Source organism: Astatotilapia calliptera, chromosome 3 (assembly GCF_900246225.1).
Source record: "Astatotilapia calliptera chromosome 3, fAstCal1.2, whole genome shotgun sequence".
Classification (NCBI taxonomy): Eukaryota; Metazoa; Chordata; class Actinopteri; order Cichliformes; family Cichlidae; genus Astatotilapia; species Astatotilapia calliptera.
In genome coordinates, this window is record NC_039304.1 from 10,978,289 (window position 1) to 10,996,845 (window position 18,557).

Consider the following 18,557-nt stretch of genomic DNA (forward strand, 5'->3'; position numbering starts at 1 on the left):
TCATGCTCGAACACAGCGGGGCTTTCCGTCCATCCCCCCCCTGCTTCACATCAGCCTGACGCGATAGCAACACCACATAAGATCACATTCTTCACACTGGAGCGCATCGGGCCGTTCTTGGCTGCAGTGTGCGCGCGCCTATGTGGCGATAAGGGCACACCATCATATCATATCAGCCCAGATTCCACTTCACCAAACATATCTCGTCTCTGCCATAGCCTCTCTGCTCTTCTAGCAACTCCTCTCCTTTCTTTTCATTTCTGTTCCCCACTTCCTGTCACAGCGTTTCGTCCTCAAGACAAGCTCGAGTGCCTTTTTTCTTTTTTGCATTGTTCTTTTAAAGTTAACTACATTTTGATCTGTCAGTTTTCCATACATCTCGTCCTCTTCTCTTATCCCTCACGCTTTCATCCCTTTCATGTTCATGCTGTTGCTCTTCTCCAGAAGTTACTCCTTTCATGCTCGTCTACTCTCCTCATATTTTATTTTCTTTTTTTTAAAAGCCGTGCAAATGTTTGAACGCTGTCCTCGCCTTCAAGCAAGAACAACACAGCTTACTTGTTTTCAGCGACTTAACTTTCTCCCTCTAAATGCGTGTTGCTTGAAAAAGTATTTGGCTTTTGTGACAGCAAGATAAAAGTCAGGCAGCGTTTTGCTTGTCTGAAGCTGAGATTTTACGCTGTTCTCTCAAACTTGAGTTAAAAACTGTTGACTTGTTGCAGTGTCTGACGTTTTTTTTTTTTGCATAGGTCTTGTTTTCATGCAATACATTACAAAGTTTGGGCTTCTTTTCTCAGCTGAGGCATTAGATGCAAAACGCTACAGGATGTTGATAAAATGCTATAAAGTCTGTGCTTATAAAACCTAGATGATGAAAGAACTACAGCCTCCCTCTACACACAGTCTCCTAAAAAATAAAGAAACATTTGCATAATAAAGGGAATATATTAAAAGAAAACACAGAGAGGAAGGGAACAGATGGAGCTGGGAGAATGAGATGTGGCAAAGCTAAACCAAACCGCCTTCTGCATTGAGTCATCTCATGTGTTCCTCTCGTCTTTCAGGTGAGATCGCCATCCGTGTGTTCAGAGCCTGCACCGAGCTGGGGATTCGAACCGTGGCCGTGTATTCAGAGCAGGACACTGGACAAATGCACAGGTATTAGTGTGTGCTACATTAGAGTGAGCCGTAGTGTTTTAAATAAAGATGGCTTCTAAATGTCTCGCCTGCCACTGCTGGATATTGATTACAGAATGCTAACAGCTGATTAGAGGTAATAGCAATTGAAAAGGAGTCTTGGGAGCATTTTTCTCCGCTCCAGCGCTTTGGGTGGGTTCTTTGTTTTGCAGTTGATGTTAAGTGGGGACATAAGTATAATTGTATTGACATTACAAACATTCAGGTAATCTCGCAGCTTAGTTTACATGCACACAAACTATTTTGGCTCTTTGTGAGCTTCAAATATAACACGGATACTTTTCTACCTGTTCCTGTTTTTCCTTCCTAATGCGTTTGCTTTTATTCGGCTCCACTTTTATTCCATCATTTTCTATTTCACTCTTTATATGCAGCATTGTACCCAATAAACCCTGATCATGGTAATGTTTTAAGTGTTTATAGTTTACCTGATTTACTGAAGTGCTCCTGTCCAGTATTTATTGAAAGCTGGTGCATATTTGTACATGCAGCCTGATTTTTATACATTTATATTTTGAGCTGGCCACCTTCCGTCTCACTAATGCACGTCTTTGCGTGTTCTCGTCTTCACAGGCAGAAGGCGGATGAGGCTTACCTGATTGGGAAAGGCCTGCCACCTGTTGCAGCATACCTGCACATTCCAGACATCATCAAAGTCGCCAAGGTAACGAGTTTTCACCTTCACAAAAGTAACTCTTCCACTTCACCTGTATGGTGGTTCACATGTCTCAAGAGAAACTTGGAAGAGCTAACAAAGACATAATAAAGCCACTGGGAAGTACAGCTATGTGATAATCAGATTTTTTTTTCACTTATTATTTTGGCTCTCGGTGGAGTTAAATAAACAAAATGAGGCAATTCAGATAAAACGGTTTATTTTCAGATTGATGTTCTGACCAAAATGAAAGCAGTTCAATCGTTTGCCCCTGATTTAAGACCAGCATACTCCATTTCCTTACAGCGCTGTCATGTACAGTGCCCATACGCATCTTAACGGTCCCCTAAATGAAGAATTTGATAAAGCGCTGCTGGCGAGTTATTAATTTTTGTATTGACTGTAATTGAATTTTTGCCTTTGACTGAAATGAAAATCCATGCTATGCAAGTCTCATCTCTTGCTGTCAGTAGTGGAGGAAAAAAAGCTTCTAGCTGGAGACCGGACATGGACTGGAATATGATTCTTTTCTGTTCACTGTGTTACTTGCACAAGAAAAGGGAATATTGTATTACTCTACTCGCACACCCCTGCCCTGTTGTTTTCCTTCGTGGTCAGTATCCGTGTCTAGTGTCCACAGTTTCTTGTTTCTTCCTTTCCTTGCTTCCTTTTCACTTTCATTTCCCATCTCCCTTCCTCTCCTCTTCCCTGTGCCACTTATCTCTGTGTAGATCATATCGGCTCTTTGTTGCATCTTTCCCATCCTCTCTCCACTCCTCCAGGATATGCTGTCAGTTTATTATCATTTTTCTGATCAATCTCTCATGTTTTATACTCTTCTGCGTGGGCATGTGGTCAGCCAGCCAAGTTGGGGAGCCTTTGGCATCAAACTGATTTCTCTAAAATCCGTCTGGCTATCTGAGAGCTCAGCCAGCCCATGCCAGCATTGTGTGTTCCTGTTTTCACCCTTTCATATTTAGTTTGTTTACCTCTTGTTCACAATGTATCTTCACTTAGCCGCTAACAAGCTGATGATTTTCTTTCTTAAAATTGTCCAACATGACAATTAAAACAGTTGTGTTGGACGTGAATGCGTGAGCCCACACGTGCACCCTACTGTATCGTATTAACCTCTGTTAATCTTCATCTGCTGTCCACGTCTTGTTAAATTTGTGGGTTTCTTTCTGTCTTCTTTTACCTGCTTGTGTGCATGCATGGCACTTGCTATGTTTCTGTGTGGCTCAGTGCCTCTTTTGGCCTGCCAGTAACAGCTCCCTTAACAACGGGACAGCCCATAATTATAGTCCGCCTTGTATCCGAGAGCAGATGGCACATACTGATCCAGAGATGGCTCTATCTGTCAGCCTCGGCAGCTACTGTATCTGTCTGCTACCCTTTGGTGTGTGTGTGTGTGTGTGTGTGTGTGTGTACACTTACTCGATACCTTCCCGCTGACCCTCAAATTATCTACGCCTGTCTGTTCACTCAGTCTCCTACTGGTGTCCATTATGATGATGATTAAGGTAATGGTAACTAAGATAAAATGAGAATAAAATGAACTCAGAACCATTTTTAAGTAACACAAATTCTTTGCACTACCATGAGATTGCATGTGTTAAAGCATTTAGGTTAGTGTGTGACACCTCTTTGTTTCTCTCACTATTAGACATCCAAGTGCTAACTGAGGCCCCCAGTGGCTCTCTGTTTAACACAACTCATGCAGCTTAGCTGAGCTATATTTACTTTCTCTGGGATGGGTGAATTTAAAAAAAGTCTATCCATCTGTGCCTACTTAGGACAACGGTGTGGATGCTATCCATCCTGGCTATGGCTTCCTGTCTGAGCGGGCAGAATTTGCTCAGGCCTGTTCGGATGCCGGGGTGATGTTTGTCGGACCATCTCCAGAAACGGTGCGCAAGATGGGTGACAAGGTGGAGGCTCGTTCCTTGGCTATGAATGCAGGTATGATATGACCACCCCAAAATGATGCTCGGTTGCATGTAGGTTTGAGGCTTTTGAGGCTTGCTCATGATAGTGGACCTGTTGTGTTTTTTCTAGATATAGGTGTCTGAAATAATGAAGTCAGTACAGGAAATTTCTATGAGCCAATATCTCAGGCTTCAGACTCCTCCAAATGCCCCTTTCCTGACAGCTTCTTGTAAATATTCCTGGCTTTTAAAAATGGCAAATGTGCTTAATTTGGTCATCTCAGGTGAGCACAGCAGCCTCACAACCCTGCTATTCAAGCCTTCATTCTGCAAGGGCCAGCAAATCAGAAGAAAGTTGGCTCGAAGGGAGAATTGAAACGGCTTGTATCAGAGGATGAACTGAAGCACCAAGGCCCTGCAAAATATGAAGATTGTTTTGAACCTTGAGTCATACAAGGCTGTTGGAGTAAAGAGAAAATATGGAATTGGAAACGTGTATAATAGATTCGTATTATGTGATGGTAGTAGTTGTATACTTACTATGATAAAATGGAAGCGTAGCTGACTGGCAGTGTGCATGTAAAGCTTGTGACGCTATTAGTAATAGTGTGGTTTAAATTTAAATCACTCTGCAAGATGACTCACACCTCCATCTACCTTTCACTCTGCCTTTGCATTTGCTGTCGCTTTAATGCGTGTATTAAATTTGTATTCACTGAGGTGATGAATATTTTAAGAGCATGCTCTTTTTCTTTTATGCAACTGTAGGAAATCTAACAAGCTCTATTTCTATTAATGGGATGCTTTTGTCATTTTGAGCCACTAAATAATTTAGTATTTCAAGACCAAGTGAATCTTAGATTGCGCTGCTGTCTTTAATGGCTGCCAACCTTCTTTGATTATATCAGTAACTGTCATAATTATGGTCCTAGAGTTTTTATTTTCCTTTTTTCCCCTCCTCTGTAACATTTGACATCCTTTTTAAAGTAATGTTTGTCACAAACCCAACCCTGTGTAGGAGTACCTGTGGTCCCAGGAACAGATGCTCCCATCTCAAGTCTGCAGGAGGCGCAGGCGTTTGCCCAGACATACGGCTTCCCCATTATCTTCAAAGCAGCCTATGGTGGAGGTGGTCGTGGCATGAGGGTGGTCAGAGAATATGAGGTGAGCGCTTGTATGGTGTCAGAGGAAGCTGTTTAAACTGCGTCTTGACCGACCAACCTAATGACACTTTTTTTTTTTTCGTTTTTATTCATTCGGTTTGCTTTGAATCGAGTTGAAATTACTTGAAAATCTCAAACTGGGCACCAATCACTCTGGATGTATTGGAATCTGTGCCCTGAAAGTGGCTCGGTCACTTAGTGAAGGAGTCTGAGTGATTTATGTTTGGCTCTTTCTCTTTTCTTTTAAGTGAGTATAATTGGAGGCTGTCCAGCAGGCACAGTTAAAGTATTCTCACGGTTTAAGATAAAAACAGTGATTTCATGCATCTTACCTTTTTGATTTTTTTTTTAAATGATTTTTTTTTTTTTTTGGTCCATAACAGTAAAATGTCTCAACATGTCCTTGATACTAATAACTGAAATATAAACAGTATATAAATAGCAGAAGATTGTCAAAATAGGTAGCATAATCTTATTGTAGGCCCATATTACAAGAGTTGGAATTTTAGATTCATCTGTTGGCTCAAAAGTGTTATCTGGATATAAAATGTAAGATTGGCCGACAGATCGTTTGTTTTTCAGCAAGACTGTATGTAAAACAATGACGCAATCAGGAACAACTGGACTTCCCAATATTTCTGTTTATTATCCCAACTTTAGTGCCTGCAAGTATGTTTCAAAACTCTTGCCACATTCAGAAAAACCCTTTGGCTATGGAGGTGGAAACCTCCGCTCAGTGCAGCCACATGTGCCTGTGCGACCTAGCCAGTTAGCTCAGCAAAATTTGCTCATTTAGTGATGCTGGCGGCTTTTCCCTCCTCAAGCCTGTGGCGATAATGCTGTGTGGTTTCTCATAGGCCTGGTGGAATTTGTATTTGTTTTTTTTTTACCCGGGGCATTTTTGCCTTCATGTGACTGGACAGTGTAAACTTTCTAGAGGGGACAGTTTCTAGACAAACCCAGGCTGCTATATCTCTGGCTTGTTTTGCACTCAGTTGTGCAAAAGTGTTGTCATAATCACCCAGATTTAAACTAAATGTCAAACGTGTCGTCTTTTGTTTAGCGATGTAAAACTCTCACATAACCAAGACTCTGAATCCGAGTCATTGTCGTCACTGACCGAGGTCTGGGATCAGATTTCTCTTTGAATATCCGAATTATCCCAAGCTCCAGCAGTCTGAGCCCGACATGACACAAAATGACCCACAGTGCAGTGATGGCCTGCGTAAATGGTGCTTCTGCAGTTTTATTTCATCTATATTGAGTATGGTGAGCATCTTTTTTTATAACGGTGCTGGTTACAGACCGTTAACCTCGCAAGAGTCCCTTAAAATACATTCATTAAGCTTTTTGGCGTCGCTTGGCTGATGTTTGGTGTTTTGGGAAATGCTTGTGGAGGAGAAAAAATCAGGATAGCTGTACTTTAACCTCATAACCTCAGTTGATTGCTATTGGCGACTTGGCCAAGCGGAGACAGTACAGTTTATCTTGACACTGTTCAATATGAGGGGAATTGTGTTAAGTCATTATTTCTGTTTTATTACATAACATTAGAAATTATAGAGGGTTAAAAAGAAGCCAGAGATGTGATTTTTATTTTACCCTTTACAATTATATATATATTTTTTCTCAAAATGTGTCCCTCAAAGGGGCTTTTATGCCTTTAAACACCAGGAAGTGTCAAGTTATCACCCCTATTTTAGTGCATGCCTCGAGGTTGCTTTGTTTCTAGCGTTAGCAATATCAGGACAGCGGAGGGAGCGTCATTGCTGCCCCTAGATTATAATAATATTCCCTGATGACCCTTTGAGCACTGTAATGTTATCCTTTAAACTGCATTTCTCAAGAATGAGTACCATAAATGGTTTAACGTGTTTACTTGGCCCTCAGATTAACCAGATCGCGCTCTCCTACTTGTATCGTATCATGTCGTTGGGCGGATGTGCTGCCCGAAACATTTACTAAAGCCTGGATCGAGAAACACAAGTTACACTGACAAGTGTCAGTTTAAATGTAAGCCCCGCTTTATTCACTGGCACTATGCTATAGTTTCTGATCTACATGAGTGGTGGCAGTGTTGCGTCCTACTGTAGTCATGCAAGTCGGCAACATATTGGAAAGTGTGACCTTTTCTGAGTCGTACCCCAGTCTAATTAATTAGTTGTTGACATTTCTAGTTATTCAGTTGAGTCACAAGGGCCTCAGCAACTCCAGCAGATACGATGTGAGGAAATTGTAAAGAGGTTTCTCTGTACTGTTGGGACCGCCAGGCAACAATGCGTAGGTTGACTTTTTATTCCATTAAGGCCGGCTCGTAGGTTATTTGTATGCTGAATTAACAGACAGAAGCTAATATTCTCAACATGTTGTAGGATGAGATGTGTATGTTTACTGATAAGCAAGGCTAAGATAAGCTAGTCTGCTAGATTTTAGTATTTCCACCCCTCTAGGATTGATGTGATATGCTTTCCAAAAGAAGTGAAAGAGGACGAGGGAATGGCAAGCGTCAAAGCTCCAGTGGCCAGAGCTGACGATGCACTGAGAAGATGTGGAAGGAGTACAAATGCGATCTTCATAAGTTTCCCAGTCTTTCAAAAGTCCTCTTGCACCTACAGGCTCGTGAATGACAATGTAATTGAGCAACTTTGAAGCATTTTTTTCCCCCCCAAAGTGTTGCATTCAGTCAGACTTGGGAGTCCCTGACAGTAACTAGCAGGTTTTTCTGGTTTCTCAGTTGTGTTAAGTTTGCAGGAATGATGACTGGATGAGATGTAGACGTACTAGCAAAGCAGCTGTTCTTCCTGTGCTCGTAGCACTCGCTTCAGTCCATGATCACCTGATTAAGGGGTGACAAAGCCAGTTGGTGAATACTTGGTTCTAAATCATTTGATTGTCCCCTTATTGGTAGCCGGTGAGTCTGATCAGATATTTAAAGGCTTATTTATGTATTAGTTGTATAATTTCCTGTTCTTTGAAAGTTGTGGCTTCCTTTTGTGCCATCTCTGCCCTTTTCTTTGACACACTGCTTTTAGCAGCGCTGATGACATCTGCAGTTCCCTTGAATGTTGTAGTTGTGCCTCCAAATGCATTTTTTTGTCAAGGCTATGAGATGACAGCTGAGGATGGACTCGAGTTTCCTTTCCTGAGGCTCAGGGGAAGGGCGCGTGGTTGTGATTTGTGTCTTTCCTCCATAGAGGAGACTGAATTGGCTGGCAGAGTTTTGCAGACTGACAAACACAGATGGAGTCGTGACCTTGAACATGGTGGACTGTGATCTTCCAGAGATATTGTGTCCCGTCTTACTCTCTAGGGGAATGTAAACATTTCTGTCGGGACAAATAAAATATTATGTGCAAAAGGGGAACAGCAGTTGTCTAAATAACACGAATAATACCACTCCATACATTTGAAAAGCATTAGTTTGCTGGGACTGTCTCTTGAACGGTTGAACTAACTTGGACATGTATGGATTTCTCTTGTTTGTCAGGAACTTGAGGAGAATTACCAGCGGGCCTACTCTGAAGCCCTGACGGCTTTTGGGAACGGAGCCTTGTTTGTCGAGAAATTTATTGAAAAGCCGAGGCACATCGAAGTACAGATCCTTGGTAAGTGCACTCTGACTTCATTTACGTTTGCCTTTTAACTATTTATCTGGTTTATGTTTATCTGAGTTTCATTAAGAAGGCAAACTGCATTGTAGCCCTTGAAATCTAAGAGTGCTAAGGGAGGAGGTGAAGCAGATGAACAAGGAGAGGGAAGATGATTTATTCTCCAGCCATTACATCTTCTCATTTTAGTGCATGTAACTCTGCAAGCACTCTATTACAGTACTGAAATCCGACACCAACACTTGCAGGAAGTGCCTGTACTGCACAGAGGTGTCTGCATGTTTCCATGGCCACACATACACAAGGTGGCATTCAGAATTTGCCATAGCTAATCACGTGTGCATGCGTGTGCATGTTCACTCTGATTAATTGCTCTCTTTAGGGCTTGCAAAGGATTTTGTGAATTTTCTGAATTACCTGCTAACAGCCATGTCTTTGCCAGCCCTCTGAATTCTGGCAGTCCTTCAGTCTCCACTTTCCTCTCTGGGTCTCCCTTTAATATTCTCTCCTTTTTTCTTGTCTCCTCCCTTTGCCATCCAGTTTCATTTCTTCTTGTATTTATTTTGCGTTTTCTGCCCAGCTTCCATCAATCCTCGCTTCTGTTAGATTGTAAGAACTATTTCAGAGGTATATAACGTTAACTAGTGCGGTTAAACTGTGATAGTTTGTAGTTATTGGACTGTTTTAACTCAACAAATGGCGGTTCGCATGTTTGCTCGTATTCTATTCTGCAAGTTGATTGTGATGACTAACAGTTTAAATGATTATTTGGAAAAGTTGATCTGAAAGGGTTTTGATGGTCCATTAACTGCAGTAATTTTCAGTAAAATTGTTACAGATGAAGAGCTGTAACAACAAAATGGTTCACAACCGTGAGCCACTGAATAGCTTTGGATTTTGAATCATTTGAATAAAAGGAGAAATTTGAAGAAGTCAAATTAAAAAATGTCACTGTTATTGAAGAGAAAAGGACCAATCTAAAAAGTGTTTGGGGAATAAATAAGTGAAGAAAAAGGGCTCTACTGTCTTGACTGCATTGTCTTTTAATGAACTCTTGCACATCAAACCATTTAAGTAGGGCTGTTCGATATAACGATATATATCGGATGACGATATAAAAACGGCTATCGTTTCATTTTACGCTATCGTTTGTTTCATGGTGTCGCAAAATAAACTGTTTACAGTAATTTTTCATCGTTTTGATGGTCACTGTAGTGGCTATATTAATTTCTTAAAGTTCTCTTTCTCTTATATTTTATATAACCACACTATGGACAGACAAGCGGCTGTTTTTATGAGTTGTGGTTAGCAACAACGACGGTAACAGCATCGCGTGTCCGCTTGTTTATGTTCCACATAAACCTTTCAAGCTCAAGATCCTGTTGAGACTTTTCAAAATAAACTGAATCACGTGAAAGAGCAGATTATTTACGGATGAGAAGTAAAAAAGAGCCGCCAGGTGCTAAAAAATAAACCTCAGACTCAAACGTCAGAACAGGCTTTTCCTCGCAGCACGCTGTGTAATAAATACTCACAAAGAAAACGGCGGCCGTTACAACTTATGTCTAAAAATGTAGAGTTTCATGCATCGGTTAAAACACTCGACTCCAGCTACATGATGCGCATCTGGAAACACTTCCCGCAAGACGAGCCACCCGAGATTCACAGAATTTACAGAAAATGTTACATTTTTGTGATTTATATCGTTATCAGGACGATAGAATTCTTATATCGGGATATGAGATTTTGGTCATATCGCACAGCCCTACATTTAAGTAAAATCTGTGGAATTTCATTTAGTTTGCTTCTCAACTATCAGTCTTATCTTTTAGTCCTGTTAAGTAATAATGCCACTAAAAGAAGCCTTGTGTTGTCACATTGACATAAAATGTCTTACTCATCATTTCATGTCATATTCAGTTGTTTAAAAGCTCTTATCTGCAGTAGCAATCGATCAAATCTGATGCTGTAATTGCAGCAAAAAGCTGTTTGTGGTCACTCTAAAGCAGCGGTCCCCAACCTTTTTTTGCAGCACGGACCAGTTTAATGTCCGACAATATTTTCACGGACTCCTTTAAGGTGTTGTGGATAAATACAACAAAATAGCGGTATTGTGTAAATATAATGATAAATGCGAATTCACTGTAATTAGCTTTATTAGCGGTATCCTCTTGAAATGCTCCAACAACATTGAGCGTAACATCCTCCTCTCTGCCCCTTAATGCTCTCTGGTCGCTATGGTAATGTGAAAATATTTTATTTTATTTTTTTTCCAAAATAAGACGCACAACTTCAACATGGCAGAAAGACCCAGGGAAACAGAGTTAATGATGAAAACCATAAATTTTACTCTGGTGGGCCGGTACCAAACGACTCGGTGGGTTGGGGACCGACTCTCGTGCTCCAAAATTGGGTTTGCCTCACGTAGCATCAAGAAAATGTCCTGTCCTTGAACGCAGCCACACTCTTTACACTGCTCTTTGTCCTCATACTGCTGCTTATCTACTTTTTTTTTTATATATACAAATTGCTTCCTCTGTTATTTCCTCACTTGCATCTTTGTCTTTCCTCAGGCGATAAATATGGTAATGTCATCCACCTCTACGAGAGAGACTGCTCCATTCAGCGGAGACACCAGAAGGTGATGCCCTCTTTTTCGTCTTTGTTTTCATTTAAGATTTTATTTGCGGCGTTGCTTCATTAAGTAGATTAATATGAAGTGCCTGATAATGGTGGGTGGGCCTGAAATAAGTCATAAGCATGGATTGGGTGTGCATGCATTGCTGAGAAAATTTACAATAGACTGTAGTGTTTAGTTGTCCTTTTATTTGAGGAAATGGGCTAATTTAGTGGCGTACTCTGTGTGACGTTAATAATCCTTTATAATGGTTAATATAGCACAGGTGGCCCTGAGTGTCATAGAAAGCTCCAAGCTGCAGGGGGTAAGAGGATCTTACTCCAATAAAAATTATCCACTGTTAATCCTGCGTGAATGGGAGTCTTGGCAGTAACTGCATAATCCTCCGACAAATCAACTTGGATCAACAAAAGCAGTTTCTTTGAGAACGTTTAAATTCATTCATATTAATCAGGCGGGCATTCATCGGACAGTTACTGGAGAGAAATGAGGTATTACGCCATCACCTGATTATTAAATTAACAAAAATGACTGAATATCAGATGAAAGGGGGAATAGAAATAGAAATTGCCATCTAATCATTCAATGTAGCAGTGCTTTCATCAGAGGAAGCTGATTAACATGTGTAATATTTCATTACATATTGTCACCTCAGAGCAGTTTTAATCATGTGTTTTCATCACTTTCTTCCTTTCCCCTCTAATCAAATTACAGATGATAATCATATTAGTGGCTCTGTTCATGCTAGAGCTGCTGGTCTTTGATTCTGGCAGCCTTAATCTGCCTTTGCCCTTAATCTAAGATCTCTTTCAATCTCAGAAACAAGAATAGTCGCTTGTTGAAGTAGATTTGGGTTGGCAGAGCGCAGCTGGGATATTTTTAGTTTTCTTTATGTCGCAGAAGTGCTACTCTTACTTGGAGAGAGGCTTCTTTATGGCATTAAGATTTGATAGAGATTTTGAGTTCTAGGGGTTTCACTTTAAAATTTGTGACTGGTCACGTTGCCTTGAACTGAGCTGCCCTGATGGGTTGACTTGTTTGACGCAGTGAAAAGAAATGGATCAGGCTCCAGCGTAGTGATCCCCAGCCACCCAGCAGCCACACTAAACACAAGGCTGTGCATAACCAAGACAATCTGCTCACTCTGTCTCACTAACGCTTAAATGACAAACTATCAAGCGGGGAAAATAAAAAAAACAAATTATAGTGTTGACTAAATGGGTGAAGTAGGTTTATTAGTTTGTCTTATAGTGAAATACAGTGAAATCTGGGGCTTTGGGAGCACTTTTGTAAGCACTATAGAAAAAGCACCATTCCTTATAAACAATAGATTACATTTCTGTGTTACGGGTAAACAGCCACTTCTAGTAATGAACCAATAGACAATTATCTGCCAACTCTGCAGTACCCAGCAGCTCTCTGGAGCATTTAAGCATCTTTAAGCTCATTGTTCTGATTCATCACCCACAGCTTTACTCTCATCAACGCTGTTTACCATGAAAATAAGCCTGCTACACGCTGCCTATCCACCCAAAAAAAGGCTTACAAAGCAGGTCAACATACTGGATGATGATGTGCAGTTATCGTGTTTCATATTTCTAATTTTTAATTATTATTTTTTTAAATGTGGGTACTAGTTGTAGATCCCCCTCAAATAGTGTAAAGTCATCACCATGGCTAATTACTCAGTCATACAACCTTGGTAAGGTTTTAAATTGCTCGTGTCTTTCAGCGCTTCGTTAATAAAGCCATTTGCTTTCGGGCTTATCGAATGCACCACTAATGTCTAAGAGAATTAAGAGGCAAATTTTTATCCTCTGTGTTGGGCTAAATGAATCAGAACTGAGTGTTGTGATTTAGTTGAATCCAGATTCCTCCAGAAGTGTCAGAATGAATTATTAGCATCCGTGTCTCTCAGTGCCTCAAGGGCTGCTAATCTACTAATAATCGAGGTCTACTACAGGCAGTGGATACATCCAGACCCCGCCTCCAGTCCTGTTGTCTTTGTCTGGTGACTGCTCACCTGAGGGTTTAACCCCTGCTTTACATTGGGTTTCTGTCACGCTCCCTTGGTAACGGCTGCCTTTTGTCAATCGGGTTTTCTGCAGTTTCTCCGGATGATTCACTGTCCTACATTTCTGTGGGGAAAGTTATTAATAGATGCTGGGAAAACAAAAGTGCTATCCTCTGTGTGTTTTGAGCCTTCATTTATCCCAGGAGGTTTCAGATTGTGTCATGAAAGCTAGGCTTACAGGGGTCCAATTTAAAGATGCACAATATAGCCAGTACACACTGCAGTCATCATTTACTTTAGATGTTCATTTTCCTCCTGATGTTGGTAATATTGATGGTCCTATTGATTGATTTGAAGGTTGTGGAGATTGCACCGGCGTTCCAGCTGGACCCTCATCTCAGAGATCGTCTTCACGCGGATGCTGTCAACCTTGCCAGACAGGTAAGGATGCTTTACCCATACAGCCCCCCCCCCCCCCCCCGTTGCAGTTGTGTCCTGATGTGAAGACGGCTTCTACATTTGGACGCGCTGTTTGCTCCGCAGACTGTGAAAGCAGGTTTCAGTGTGTCGAATGTGCAGCGTTAAGTTTAGAACACTTGTTATGAAAAGTTGGCAGCCTGGGGAAGAAATGGCTCACTGAAACTGAAAAGGCTTTCCTGGTGAGTACTGTCAACCATCGGGTTGTTTTTAAGAAGCCTGAGCAAATTCCCCATACAATTCACTTTCCTGTCTATAATTGGTCTGCAAGACCACGGGATACTGCCCAAGAATTTTAATGTGCCGACTACCTGTGATTTTTAGAAGGGGATGTTGACGCTTTACCTAACTGTGAAATTGTAATTTGAAAATGGGTGGAAATGGATGTCAGCAGTGTAGACTGAGGATGCAATTGTGAATATGAGTGTTTGAACAGTTTGAGAGCATCTCACCTTGTCTTTAGCCTTCTTTTTTTTTTAAAAAAATCATTGAAAAGTTGGCTCAACTATGACTAAGTCGAGCCTCATCTCTCAGGAGAGATTTCAAGAAATGGCCTTTTCGGGTAATGGTCTAGTTGAGGAATGGATAGGAGCGATGAGGGAGGAGGTTGGAGACGGGGATGGTGATTTGCTGAAGAATGATCTTTGTTACTGATCGTTATGTAAGACAGACTTAGACGGGTGATGTGACCTTGCTCTAGCAGTGAGTTTTTTTTCTCCTTCTCCAGTAATCGTATCAACATCACCCAGCTCGTCTGCCTAAAGTGACAAACCATGTCTCCTTGTGTGTTTAAGAGCAGCAGCGGCGAGCTCTTGACTGCATATTACAGCTTGAAATGAGAGTGATGTCGCTCTGGTGTGAGGATGACAGGTGCCAACAAGAGTACTGCATGCATGCATGCATGCATGCTCATGCACATACCCGTTTTTTTTTGTTTTGTTTTTTTTGTTCCCAGCTGACTTAAATACGACGAAATGTAGTGTCTTCACTCGTCAGTGCAGAAATAGAAATAACCGTAAAATACAAATGGTAAAAAAAGTGTGACAACGTCAATAAAATATATTATATTGCTTTCTCTTTCAATATGTTAGTGATACGCTGGCGCCAAATATATTTTTAGTCAAACAGCAGGTTCTCCTGCCAGTTTACCTCTCCAGAGTCAATACTTTGTCTCCCCACGGTGGCACTTAGAAAATGATTAGGAGACTGGCGACTGATTGGACGTCAGGGCAGGGAAAAAGTCAGTAATCTAATTATTTGATACGTCGTTACAGTTGAAGAATATAATCTATACCAGTGGTCCCTAACCTTTTTTGCCCCACAGACCGGTGTATGTCCGACAATATTTTCAAGGACTGGCCTTGAAGGGGTCGCGGATAAATACAACAAAATAAAACCAGTACCGGTACCAAAAAAGATTTATTCATAACATATGGGAAAAGACCCAGGGAAACAGAGTTAATGATAAAAACGATTAAAAAACAAACAAACAAAAGAAACCGCTAAAACCCCTCAAAACCATAAATTTCACAGCCGAGCCTCAACTCTTGTGGTCCGGTACCAAACGACTCAGTCCGTGGTTGGGGACCGCTGATCTACAGTTTAAGACCTCAGTTACAGGTAATGGTCTTGGTCATAGATGACTTATCTGCAGTGTATCCAGAATTGCTGTATTATGATAGCTTTGGTTGGTGCCTGTCATTGTTGCTGATCTCCTTAAGCTTGTAATAAAGGGATGAGGCATATTGTATTGCTGATTTTTAAAAATGTAACTGGTTAACTTGACAAGATGAACATGTTGTGCTTTTTGTGGGACAGCGGTTGGCACTGATGTCTCACAGCAGGAAGCCTTGAATCTGCTGGCCAGCTGTGGCCTTTACGGTGGATATTGCACGTTCTTCCTGTGCTGGCATGACTTCTCTGTTCTCTACTCAAACTTGCAACCACAGTCCAAATATGACTGCTAGGTTAATTGGTAACTTGAAATTGGCCTTTAGTGTACTGGTCTGTGTCCCCCTCCCCTTCTTCCTCTCTGGGTTCAGGCCAGGTAAGAGGCAACAGGCTCTTTTTAAAAAGATTATTTTACGTTCTTTACTAGTTAAAGTTGTAACAGTAGTCGTATAAATGTTTGGATTTTACCTCTTCTGTTTATTGCATACAGAGCTTGAGTTCTCATCCAGCTTAGTTTTTTGCAAAGTAGAACAAAGGTGAATAGAAAGTCTCACAGACCTGCAGCCTTTGCAGATTATCACCAGGGGTCTCACTTTCTCTCTGCATCACCTTTCATTTTCTTCCTTCCACACTTGCTCCCCCTCCCCCACCACTGTTCTTGCATTTTTCTGCTATGTGTTGTGACTGCATTTCACTTTAAGTCAGTCTCCACAGTGAAGCTTCCACTTCAGAGCTGAGCCCTGCTCTCACCTCGGGTATTGAAACACCCCCTTAGCAATGCTGAGGATGCACTCTGGTGCTTACTTCAGAATTATTAATGGGTGTGTGCATGTGTCACAGCCTGTGCATGCATGTGTGTGAAAGTAAGGTGATGCAAGCTCTTATAACCCACACTGGAATACTCATATTATTTCTACATACCCATGCTTGATTATACTTTCTTTCAGTTCTGGCCTGGAAAGGTAGACATCTTGGTTTCAGTTTTCATTTTGATTGATGTTTTTTCATTTTAATGAGGAACTCACTGAATTTAATAGCATTTTGTATGAGACATTACATTGTTGTTATTATGTCTGTCCTCCTCATTCCTCCTACTCCCAATATCTGGCCAAAAATGCCAAACACACTGTTGTAAACCGTAGTTGGTAGTATAAAGATGTGCTCAGTAAAACCAATTCATCCTCTTGCCGACTCAAACAAGCTCACACATGCAAATCTGATTCTGTGAAAAAGTATAACAGTTTGATTTGTTTACTTTTTGTTTGTGTCAAATCTTCAAACAACTTTTTTTTATTTTTATTTTTTTTATGTGCACATCTGATCAAATGTGAAAATGGAGCCACACATCAAATAACTTCTGGATAGTTTTATTTGTTGTGACATTTCAGAACTTCAAAAAAGGCATAGAGAGCAAGCACAAAGTTTGTAAAATTGAAACGCAAGAGTGTAATTTTTGGCTTGGACAAAATTACAAAGGGCATATTCTTAAAATATGTAAGAAAAGGAGGATTATTAAGCTCTTTGTATGTCTCTAGGGACACATGTCTATGATTAAGGACGATAATAAACCTTCCTGGATGTGATTGTCTGAAATTCTCCAATAGTAAGATGTTAAAGTCGGGCGCCTCTTAGTCAAGACCTGAAATCTGAGGTTTGAAATATCTGAGCGACACTTGCCAAAACTTCAGTCGATGTAAGAACTGAGGTGAAGAACACTGTTAACCCAGTAGGCTGCTGTCACGATACATCTTGATGATGCTCAAACCTTTCAGCAGAGTGCTCTTTCAACCGAGTGGAATGTTAAATTGTCTTGAAATTCCACAAACTCAGACATTATACCGAAGTTAAGCGCACATGTGGCAGCGTTGCTGGGATACTTTGGCTGCTTCAGGGGAAGGTGAAGTGCCACACCTGAGGGGGTAACCTGAATTCTGCTCTACTAGAAAATTCAGAATGAGAATGAAGTTGAGTTGAAGCTGAAGTTAACGGTTGTGAGCGAGAGTTAAAATTAGAATTTGTCAGTGGCCTGCTCAAGATGTGGGTTCAAGAAAGGAACTCTGCAGTGAAGAGTGGGCTGAAATTCCACCACGACATAGTCGGGCAGGCTGATCTGCTATAACCGAAGAGCTTGACTCTAGTTACAGCAACAACTATAGTCAAACTAGCAATGAAGTGTAGGGGGATTATTAGCAGTTAGACTTGCTGTAACTTCAGTGGACTTTACGCTTCCTGAGGGGAAATTTGTGCAAAGTGCCACAATCTGTTTCTGTGTATAAGAATGAGATCATAAAAGCTGCAATCATAAAACCATACATAAAAGAAGAACATTAAAAAGTATTGTCCTCTAACTACACTGTGTGTGTCTATAAAACTACATTCACCAGCCACTTCATTGCTTACACCCTTCTAGCTCTGGCTTGGACCCTGTTTTGCCCTTTAGAGCTGCCTTAATTCTTTGTGCCACAGATTAAACTAGGTGGTTATGGTCCACACTGACATGATGGTATCACATAGATTTGTCACACACATCCATGATGAAAATCTCCCATTTAACCACATACCAAAGGTGTGCTCTAAAGTGGCATTTGTGTACAGTGAACTCATTTTCATGTTCAAGAAATCGGTTAGAGGATATAGAGATGGATGCATGCTTTCATGTTGCGCACACCAATTTCTGACCCTGGGATGGTGCTGTAACTGAATGCTGTAACTCGAGAATGAGGCGACGTGGGATTTTAAATTGATACAATAGTTTTGAGATGTATTTGAGATTTGTAGTCTGTCCTGTTCTTAGCTGTTTTGAAGTGACGTCCAGTGTTGCGTTTATGCTACTGTAGCACATCTGCGTCAGTATTCAAGGTGTGCTCAGAAATGCTCTTCTGCATGACTTGGTTATGACAACTAGGTATGTGTTACTGTTCCCTTATAACTTCAAAGCAGTCTGGCTGTTCTCCTCTGACCTGCGGCTTCAACAAGTAATTTTTGCCCAGAGAGCTGCTGCTCACTGGATGTTTTCTTTTTCCCTGGACATGGTTGTGCAGGAAAATCCTAGCAGATAAGCGGTTTCTCAAATTCTCTGATCAGCCTGTGTCGCACCAACAAACATGGCACGCTCAGAGCCAATTAAATCACCTTTCTTCCCCATTCTTATGCTCTGTTTGAACTTCATCACATAGTCTTGACCATGTCTACATGCTGAAAACAAT

At 41.1% G+C, this 18,557-nt stretch overlaps 1 protein-coding gene across 4 annotated transcripts in view; it reads left to right on the plus strand.

Moving 5' to 3' along the window:
- The window catches only part of pcxb (pyruvate carboxylase b), a 291,444-nt gene that overhangs the window by 14,224 nt on the left and 258,663 nt on the right, over positions 1-18,557 (plus strand). For all 4 annotated transcript variants that reach the window (XM_026161745.1, XM_026161746.1, XM_026161748.1 and 1 more), the window contains exons 3-9: positions 1,065-1,158; positions 1,771-1,861; positions 3,649-3,814; positions 4,799-4,944; positions 8,431-8,548; positions 11,125-11,192; positions 13,561-13,644. In XM_026161745.1, coding sequence (XP_026017530.1) covers positions 1,065-1,158; positions 1,771-1,861; positions 3,649-3,814; positions 4,799-4,944; positions 8,431-8,548; positions 11,125-11,192; positions 13,561-13,644 — 767 coding nt within the window. The remainder of the gene's footprint in view (positions 1-1,064; positions 1,159-1,770; positions 1,862-3,648; positions 3,815-4,798; positions 4,945-8,430; positions 8,549-11,124; positions 11,193-13,560; positions 13,645-18,557) is intronic.